The 11,089-nt window shown below is 34.4% G+C and overlaps 1 protein-coding gene across 2 annotated transcripts; it reads left to right on the plus strand.

Annotated features, from left to right (window-relative positions):
- Positions 1-1,345: 1,345 nt before the first annotated feature.
- Positions 1,346-8,192, plus strand: LOC127878181 (archaemetzincin-2-like). Of its 2 annotated transcripts, none has more exons than XM_052424668.1 (2): positions 1,346-1,485; positions 6,556-8,192. In XM_052424668.1, exon 2 carries the CDS (start codon positions 6,585-6,587, stop codon positions 7,740-7,742), a length of 1,158 nt encoding a protein of 385 aa, XP_052280628.1. In that variant the 5' UTR covers positions 1,346-1,485; positions 6,556-6,584; the 3' UTR covers positions 7,743-8,192. The 2 variants fall into 2 exon arrangements, with proteins under 2 accessions (XP_052280628.1, XP_052280629.1); XM_052424669.1 differs by lacking the exon at positions 1,346-1,485 and adding an exon at positions 6,344-6,430.
- The last annotated feature ends 2,897 nt before the right edge of the window (positions 8,193-11,089 follow it).

Consider the following 11,089-nt stretch of genomic DNA (forward strand, 5'->3'; position numbering starts at 1 on the left):
GGCGGGTGTCAGTAATTGATTGTTGCCTAAGCACCACTTTGTGCGTAAGCTGTCAAGTTAATCAATGGAACTTATCGCAATTAAGATGTTTAATTATGTCTTACGACTTAAACATAGAGTTTCAAGGTTTATTGTCTCGTCCATGACATGTACAATATAATAATACATAAAATAACACAATTTACAAACATGCATGGCCAATCTTACAGATTTGCCCCTGTTAACCTTATGTTAAACACCTGTTATAAAATATTGAAGTTGATACAACACTGGTGTTTGTAAAACTGGGTACTAATGCGCATAGTGAAAAATGATGTAAAAGAGCGACGACCTAAGTGAACTGGTTATAATAGATTATATACACAAAATATATTCAATATACCATCAACTTATGACTAGAATTTCTTACTATACACAAGTACATTATATAACAGAGATAATACATATACTATCGCTGCTATTTAGATAAAATAAGAAACACTACTACTTATTTACACATGTCATCACTTTCTTATTATTATTTCCATTTGCAAAGTCATTTTTAATTGAATTTAATAAATAGTAATACTAATAGAATATCACGCATACAAGAAACCAACTGTTTTATTTCCATACATTGTATTGTATTAAATATGAAATTGCACTACATGAATATTTTTTGGAAACACACATAGCACACAATAATAAATTACAGCAAAGCACATTTATAAACTGAAAGAGTCGTAATTATTTACATTACAATATATAGCAGCACTGTTATTCTTTTAATACAGATCTCCAAATGTTTTCACATTTCGTTTTCTACAAATGGTAAGCGCTATAGCTACCATAACTAACACCTGTTTTATCACAATTACATAATGAGGGAATGAAATACATTGTTAATTTAAGACTCATGCTATTTAAATTTACGGTCAATTGCCTCTTATATATATATATATATCTATATAACCCGCTTATAAAAGATACTCATATCAAATTGATTGGATTGTGATTATCAAGTCAATTAAAAAAAATATTTGCATTCATTTTACATTAATATATATACTTATGGTGGCTAATTGCTTTTATCACCTACCCTTTGTCGGATAAATGCGTGATATACTTACATTATTGAATATAATGGTCACCAATTTAACTACTCAACACCTACTGTAGTGTTCCACTAATATACTTACATTATTGATTCAGGGTACTTTCTTTGATGATTATATAATGGTCACCAATTAAACTACTCAACACCCCTGGTCGTTTCGCACCTAATATGGGGGCGAAACGACCAGGTGCGAAACGACCAGGGCGGAAACGTCTTGGGGGCGAAACATCCGAGTATATTCAACGGGGCACCAGTTAAGACAAATCCCAGCATAGCTTTTTGTACAAGGACCAATGAAAAGTCTTTTTACAAAAGAGCAACCTCGCTGATTGTGCAACAACAAGAAACACTTTCGTTTTGAACCTGAAAAAATTAAATCTTAGTTTAAGGTAAGATTAATAGATACATCTGCAAAATAATTGAATACATTAATAAATACAATAGTATTCTGGTAAAAATCTTTCGTCTAGCCTCCTTTCCTTTCGTCCCATTAAATGTGTAATTGACGGACATTTTAAATGAAATGTAACTTTATCAAACTGACTTGCTGTACTGAGAAAGCAATTTTCCACACACGAGAGGTTAACTGAAATGTTACTTCTTTACAACAAAATAAAGGACACACAATTTACATGTATCAAATATTCCCCGTGCACCCGATAGTTTTTAAGAAATCTGTATCAACCCTGTGTTGTTTATGTATTTACTATCAATCCGTTCAGTCACTTATTGTTATTGTACTATTGTGATAGAAAACGCTAAACTATTGTGTTAATTTTAATATAGACCAGTTGACAAGTGACATCACGCGTACCTGCAAAGTTTAGACTCTGCCCACTATTTGGCAAAGCGCGTTGTATTCATTTCAGCGAAAGAAAAGAAAAAGTTTACTCATAGCTTTTATTCACTATAATTCAATACATTTGTATTATTTTAAACATTGGTATCTGCATAAAACATCAGCGTAAAAGAAAATGCATTTTTAAATCATTATACTGCTGTTTTTAATTGTTTTAAGGTAGAATGATATACTGAACACACTGTTGGTTGGTATTATGTAGTTATAAAAAAAGGCAGTGGCTAGTCGTACGGCCCGTACGTATAACCTTTCCTATAGGGAGTGTCTAGCCGTATGGCTGTTATACCAAATAAATAAATTGATTTTTTATTGATCTACATGCATATTTCTTTGCCATGTGTCATGAGAAAACGTGCTCATACTTGTAATGATGTACTTACAATTGTGTGCTACCATGCAAGCTGATTAGATGATAATTGTTTTTCGCTACATGAACGTCCCGCAAGATGATCAGTGCATTTGTTTTGGCTACTTAGATAGTGATATTCCAAAATTTCTACCCTTAAGACTAGCTCGTGTAGTCTTCTTCACGGAATTTGCAGTCTGGTTTATGTTTCATCGTGGTTGGAAATCAGATTCGTGCATAGTATATCAAGGGTGTAATAAAAAAGGGAGATATAGAAATGTAAATTTATTTCGCCAAACAACAAAAACAGCAATTAATATAAAACTGATAGATTGCTTGTATGAAACCATCTATTTATCAATTGTCTAAAAGATAATTAAATTATTTGTGTAACTTAATTTCTGAGACCTACGTTGACGACTGCCGTCATTAAATTTCATAATATCTATGCCGCACCTCATTAAAAAGTGTTTCACACCTTACTTAGGAACGTCTACTAATTAAAGAATCAAATTAGTAACCATATTACATGAAAGGAAGCCGAACCAGATGAAGAATGTGTGTACTTTTATGAGCTTAAATAAACTTATTGCTGATTAACAGCTTTTAATGACAATTCTATACTTTATTAAGCCGTACGGCTTATACATACAGGAAAGGCTATATTGGCTAGTCGTACAGGGCCGTACAGCTAGCCACTGCCTAAAAAAAATCCACACATCTTCTCAACCACACATCCATACATATAAGGGATCATTTTCCTATAAGAAAAACCCTTAAAAATCAAACTTAATTTTCTTAAACAAATAAGGATGGAAAAATATTGATTCCATGCACACAACATAATAATAACTGACTGAAATGGTATTTGTCTTGGAAAACTAACACTGTAACACATTAAATACATTTTTGTGAGTAATTTAATTGTTTTGATTTGATAGTTTGCATGTCTTAAACTCATTTGAGCATTTGTATTCTGATGTATACTTGTCTCTTTGTTCAGCACAAAGCAATTATCTTGTTCGGATCTATGTGACATAATTCACAAAATAGTGATGATAACTTATATTTAATAAAAATATGTCATTCTAAATACATTCAAAAGATGATGGTGGCTGAATCTATACTTTGATCTATCAGAAAACCAGAGCTGATATATAATTTTTTATATTATCCCCGCCGAAAAAAAATTCGGAGGGAATATAGTAATTGATCCTGTCCGTCCATCCGTCTGTGCGTCCGTCCGAAACTTTGTCCAGAGCATAACTCCAAATCTATTCAATGGATTTACTTTAAACAGATGGCAACTAGGAGAAGTGCAGTGACCAAGAACCATAACTCTATCTACCTTAGTTTTTTAATTATCTCCCCTTTTATATAATTTTAAAGTAAATTTTTGTTGGAAGCATTACTCTAAATCTACTGAAGGGATTTACTTGAAACTTAAAATATAAACAGATGGCAAGTTTGAGAAGTGCAGTGACTAAGAACCATAACTCTATCTACCATAGTTTTTGAATTATCTTCCCTTTTATATAATTTTAAAGTAAATTTTTGTCCGGAGCATAACTCAAAATCTACTGAAGGGATTTACATGAAACTTGAAATATAAACAGATGACAAGTAGGAGAAGTGCAGTGACTAAGAACCATAACTCTATCTACCATAGTTTTTGAATTATCTCCCCTTTTATATAATTTAAAAGTAAATTTTTGTCCGGAGCATAACTCAAAATCTACTAAAGGGATTTACTTGAAACTTGAAATATAAACAGATGACAAGTAGAAGAAGTGCGGTGACTAAGAACCATAACTCTATCTACCTTAGTTTTTGAATTATCGCCCTTTATTTAATTTCAAAGTAAATGTTTGTCCGAAGCATAACTCTAAATCTACTGAAGGGATTTACTTGAAACTTAAAATATAAACAGATGGCAAGTAGGAAAAGTGCAGTGACTAAGAACCATAACAATGTCTACCTTAGTTTTTTAATTATCTCCCTTTTTTTAATTACAAATTAAATTTTTGTCCGGAGCATAACTCTAAATCTACTGAAGGGATTTACTTTACACTAAAAATATAAACAGATGGCAACTAGGAGAGTTGCAGTGGACATGAACCATAACTCTTTCAGCCATAGTTTTTGAATTATCTCCCTTTATTTGTTTTAAAATATTATTCTACTCTCTGAAACAAATGTTGTCATACAAGCAAACACATTTCGGCGGGGATTTTGGCACTACTTTGACAAGCTCTTGTTAATATGTGTATTTATTTCAAATAGAATAATTTAAAAATAAACATATATGTATTTAAACATTTAAATCTAAATTCAATAAATGATTTTAGCCTTATAAAATAGTTAACAAACACATTCTTTGAATTGATATCCCCCGCCAATTTCAAAATTGTGACAGAAGGATGGACTGACGGACAACACCAATTCTATATCCCTCCGCCTTAAGCGGCGGGGGAGATTTATTAGTCTAAATGTACAAGAAACTAAGAATGGCTGGTGAACATGCGCCCAACATGTGTGTATCATTAGTATTTGGGAAAGTCAAAAACTTAAACATGACATTTTATGCATATATTTTTTTATAAATGAAATGCATTTATGTACAAACAAGTTTCATTGAAATGCACGAAAGCAGTTTTTACAATATGCTTCTGGACACAAAAGTTTTCTCATCCAGATAAAAGGACAGATGGACAACGCCAAAACAATATCCTCCTCCAGATAAAAATTATGAGAGAAGGAAGGACAGACAAGTCAGCGACTATATGCTCTCCCTTGTTGGAGCACAAAATCTCTAACCTGTAATTTTTAAGTACAAAGATGTATACACAATTCTGGAAGAAAAATGCTGGTCAGCTTAGGGGTTAAGCGTACGACCTTACATGAAGCATTTGTGTAACCTTGACCTTTGATGTGAATTGCATGACCTTACATGAAGTATATTGTGTGATGTTGACCTTAACCTTAGGCATGAACCTTGACCCTAACCCTCGCCATGAATCTTATATATGACACACAGCAAGAAAGAAGATGGAGAAGAATTATGGAAGGTTATTACAGAATCCACTGATGCTTAGTAAAATAATGGATAAATAATATTAAATAAATATTTTTTCAAATGTGTGACCTTGACTTTGGTCAAAAACACATAGGTCTTGCACTGCATGATAATTGAGAACAATTACATCAGCACATTTTGAGAATCCATTTTAGTATGGTAGAATCCTTACAAAATAAGGCATATTTAATCAAAATGTGTGCTTTTGACCCTTGTGTGTGACTTTGAACATGACCCTAGCAAGCTGGATCTTATATTTGACACTCAGCTAGATAATGGAGAACAATTGTGGACAGTTATTACAGAATCCTTTGATGCATAGTATAGGAATAACTAAATAATGAATAATTCATCAAATTTGTGACCTTTGACCTCAATGTGTGACCTTGACCTTAGCCCCTTGGATTATGGGTGTTGAATGTGAAGCACCCCCAGATGATGGAGAACAACTATGGCAAGTTTCATGGCTCTGTCTCAATCATGTGTTAATGGAGATTATAAGCCCTAAAGCTTATATTAAAAAGCATTTTTTTTAGATACAAAAGGCCATAACTCTGTTATTAACAGATGTTGTGCAATTCCATTTGGTGTGCATCATCCTCTTATTCATACATATATGTACTCATACCAAGTTTCAATGAAATCGGCCAAAGCACTTCCAAGATATGGCTCCAGACACAAAACTGCAGGACGGACAACGCCAAAACAATATCCCTCCGCCTATGGCGGGGGATAATTTACATCCTCTACTTATGTTCGTTGATGCATCAAGTGGAAAATTATGAACAGCTTACATGGAAGATGTTTGCCTTTTTGCATTTTGATTCATGAATATTCAGCACAGAAATAAATAAGTCACTGGATGGAAGTTTATAATACAAACCTATTTTGAGTTTTGGATTTACATGTATGTTTTGTTATTTGTTTCAATTTAACAAATTAATTGTTTCAACTTTTATGTTGTAAATCAATTTTATAGAATACAGTCCAGTGCTACCCAACATTCTGAGAAAACTCTAATTGAGTGCCAGTGGAGTTGCATCACAGCCAGTGGTGATCAGTAACCATTACTAAGTAATGAGGATTTTTGCATACTTTTTTATGCAGATACATAGAGATAAGTCTATAGAACAAATTTCCGTTTTACTTACTTCAATATTTTTGTATTTCAATTTCAGAACATTTCTGTCTGGATTTTGTGTGAACTATGCCAAGACAACCAAGAACCTCTGCAAACAAAGTGAAAAATGTATCAAAAAAGGAAAACACATCTTTTCAAGGGAACAAAGGTAATGATGATCAGCATATCCCATGGGCTGAGGGTTTCAAACTGCCGTCGGAAAAACAATGCGTAGACGCAATTGGATTTCCTGGAGAAATTCCAAAGGAGTTTTCTCCAGAAAAAGACGTGTTTCATCCTATTCCCAAACCAAGCAATATTGATGATTGGCTTGCGCAGTACAATGAAGGAGGACAGACATATAAACAATTCATGTCGGAGTGCCCATGGTTGTCCACAAGGAAAAGGAAATATATGTCAAACACGTTCATTTCAGGTGGGAGAACCATGCGTGATAAATATCCTGGTGGCAAAATATATGTTGTTCCAGTTGGTGATTTTAGTGATAACAGCCTTTTTCACAATTTGTTGAAATACACGGAAGACTTCCTTGGGCTTCCAGTTTTGCCTTTAGCTAAGATAGAGATCGAACTGGAAGGAGACGCAGTTTTTTGGGTTGAGGAACCATTGGCTGGGTCTTCGGGTAGGCGTATAAGTGAGAGAAAGAAACGCCATCAGCTAAGTAGCCGCCATACCTCTAAACATCTACAAGTTTGTGTGGACAGCAACCTGATGCAGCTACGGAAGCTGCTGCCTTCAGATGCCATTTGTTTGATTGGTCTCACAGAGTTCGACTTGTTTGGTGAGGAATCTGACCTGTTTGTTGCAGGCATGGCAGCAGGAAATCATCGGGTAGCCATCTTTAGTCTGTATCGGTATGATCCCTGTCTCAACTTCTCCATTGAGCATTGGTTTGACGTTACAAAAAGTAAAAGCATGCCAGAAGTTGACAGAAAGAGGGTCATTCTTCAGCGTGGATGTAAGCTTTTAGTTCACGAGATATGCCACTTGCTTGGCCTAGATCATTGTATATTCTTTGATTGTTGTATGAATGGGTCTGGACATCTTACAGAAGATTTCCGCCAATCCATGCATCTCTGTCCAGTGGATCTACACAAACTGCAAACTCTTGTTGGTTTCAATATTATTGAACGATACAAGAATTTACATCAGTTTTACGCCCTGCATGGCTTTAAAGAAGAGGTAAACTGGACTCAGCGCCGAATTAACAAGTTGTGTGGTTGATTAACTTGATTTATGCATGTATACTTCTGTATTGAATCCGTTATGCATAATACGGATTCACAGAAAGTTCAGTTGTGCCAAATTGCATGTCTTTAATAAATATACTAAAGTTTATCATGTTATGTCTTATGGTTGTAGGTTTACCAGGATTGACTCCAGAAGGATACCTTCAATATGTCAAAGTTGTCTACTTAACTTTGCTAAAACAAATTCTCGCATTGTGATAATCAGGTTTTTGTATACCGGTACATATTTATGTTCAGCTCTTGTGTCACATATATTTATTATTCTTGATATGTATTTAGCTATTTATACCATGTTTATATTTGTTTGTTGGTCTATAATGATTATGTTATAATTATGGATATATTTACAGCGTTAAAATTGGTCTGTGATTGATTGATACCAAATAAATTATATTCCTGTTTTATAAGGAGACTTTGCTTTAAACGTTGAGCTTTTGTTCTCACTGTCCAAAATAATGTCATCTCAGTTGTTTTTAACATTATTTAACCAGGGCCTGTATTCACAAACGGCTTCTTAAACATAAGAATAAAGAATAGACTTAGAACAAGAAAATTATTATCAGTGTTTGAGTCTTTACAGTCTACCACTGGTGGTTTTGCCATAAACAAAGCATTCTTCATGAAGAATGATGTAGATAGAGGTGATTAATGCCAAGTTTGATTCGGAAATAAAGCAGCTCTTGAATATCTAATTTAAAGAATATTCTTTATTCTTAGACTGAAGTCAAAAAATTTGTTGGTGAATACGGGCCCCGGTTTGCAACGCAGTTGAAAATCGCGGTGATTACATTATCAGGCGGGAAAGCAGCATCAAACAGGTGGTTTATAATCAATTACTTAAAGTGATATTATAGGCATTTTTCACTGTTGAATTGAGCTGAAAAGAATTAACAGGTCAAAAGAATTAGTTAAAATGTGGTAACTGACCAGTTATCTACAATCATCTTGCTACCAATTGTTTATAAAAAAATATATATTATTTTAGATTTTTTACATGACTGACCCAGTCCTGTAAGCCGAAATGATCCGTAAAACGAAATTGTGTCGTATGAACGAATCTGCCTGAAAACTACATTTAGACTCGCATCGTACATCGAATCATTTCTGTCGTCAGTTGTCAAAACGAAAGTACGGTTAATATTCAAATGGATTATTTTGCTCTTTCCGGGATGTTGTTTTAGTATTTTGATGCTGCATTAACAAATATAAGTGTTTATGAAGTGAAAACACATAAAATATACAACGGTTGTGATAGACACCTATATACATGTACTGTAAGATGCCCATAATATCACTAAGTTAAGTTAAATTATTTCCACGAAACTTCAGGATAAAGCAAACTTGCATGGAGACGTAGCTTGAGAATGTATTTGAGTTGTGTTGTGTCAAGGTCACTGATACTTAAAATATAAAAAAGCAGATTCTGTTTGATAACTTAAGTTTGGGTAAAAATGTTGCACTGAAGTTTTATGTATTGGTAGCTAACATGAAGATCTAACTGGGAGTGCATTTTAGGCCAGCCAGGCCAAGGTTAATTTTTCTTAAATTAGAAAAACGTAAAACATAGAAAATCTTAATTACACTTGGCATATAGCAAGCTTTCATGGTGACCTAGGGACGTGTAGCATGAAGATCATTTTCACTCTAACTGAACAAAGAAAAATATCAAACTTTCAGAAGCTTAGAGTTTATAAGGAGGTACTGAAATTGTGAGTGCAGGTGTATGTAAATTAAACATAGACATTGCTTGGGATTGCATTTAGGGCCAGTTAGGTCAAGGTCAATCTTACTTAAAATAGAATAAGCGCGCAATTCTTGCCATTGAAGTGCTCTCCTGATATAATTGACACCAATTCTAGAGAATTTAACCTGGGGATCAATTTTTTTAGCCCACTTAACCCAGCTTCAAACATGGCTTCCATATCGTAAAGAAAAACATTTTGACCGAGTTTCATCAAGTCTGATTCATAAATGTGGCCTTTAGAATGGAAAAAAAATATTTTACTTGGTGACCAAGCTTCTTGATACAGTTGAACAAGATTAGAACTTAACTTAGATGTCATGAAGTTAAACACTCGAGATTGAGTCAAAAATAAGGCCCCAGAGTGGTAATCACTTTCCAAGATTTAAATGGATGACCTGGTTTTTGGAAGCACAATACCTACATTATATATATAATATATAAACAATCTTAAAGTTTTATCAAGATTGAGTCATAAATGTTAACTCTAAAGATTTATAACAATTTGTCTGCCCCCAACAGGCGGCATATAGTTCTCGCACTGTCGGTCGGTCAGTCTGTCTGTCTGTCCTTCCAACTTTTCGTGTCCCCTCTCTAATTAAGTAGTACTCATCAGATCTTCACTTAACTTGGTCAGAAGTTGTATCTAGATATTGTGTAGGCCAAGTTTGAACATTGGTCATGCCGGGCAAAAGGTCACGGGGTCACTTAGTGCCTTTCAAACGTTCAGCATGGTCTGTATTTCTTTGCAGTTTTCATCTGATCTTCCCAAACTTGGTCAGATGTATCAAGACAATATCTACGCAGGTTCAAAAATGGGCCATGCCAAGCCAAAAACTAGGTCACGGGGTCACTTAGTGAGTTTTAATCATTCAGCATGGTGTCCACTCTCTAATTCAAGTAGTTTTGTCCAATCTTCACCAAATTTGGTCACAAGTTTTATCTAGATAATGTCTAGGCCAAGTTCGAACATGGGCCATGCCGGGTCAAAAACTAGGTCAGGGGGTCACTTAGAGTGTTTTAAACATTCAGCATGGTGTCCGCTCTCTATTTCAAGTAGTTTTCATCAGATCGTCACCAAACTTGGTTAAAAGTTTTATCTAGATGAACATTAGGCCAAGTTCAAACATGGGCCATGCCGTGCCAAAACCTAGGTCACGAAATCACTTAGTGCGTTTTAAACATTCAGCATGGTGTCAGCTCTCTATTTCAAGTAGTTTTCATTTGATCTTTACCAAATCTCACAAATATTTACAAAGTTATGCTTTTATGTAGTGACTAAGTTACAGTTGGGGGCATCCATGTCATGTGGACACATTTCTCGTTTTTATAAGATTTTACCTGGTGACCTAGTTTTTTATGCACATGCCCCAGTCTTGCAATTGCCAAGATTCTAACCATGTTGTATCAAGATTGGGTCCTGAATAATTTTTTGTGTAGTGGTATCGAGGTTTTTATCTCATATTGACCTGTAGACCTTATTTTTACACGCATGTAACCCGGATTTGAACATGGTACTGATATTGTCAAGACAAACATTCTGGCCAAGTTTCATTAATCCGGCCTCTATAGTGGTAACA

This window comes from Dreissena polymorpha, chromosome 4 (assembly GCF_020536995.1).
Source record: "Dreissena polymorpha isolate Duluth1 chromosome 4, UMN_Dpol_1.0, whole genome shotgun sequence".
NCBI lineage: Eukaryota > Metazoa > Mollusca > Bivalvia > Myida > Dreissenidae > Dreissena > Dreissena polymorpha.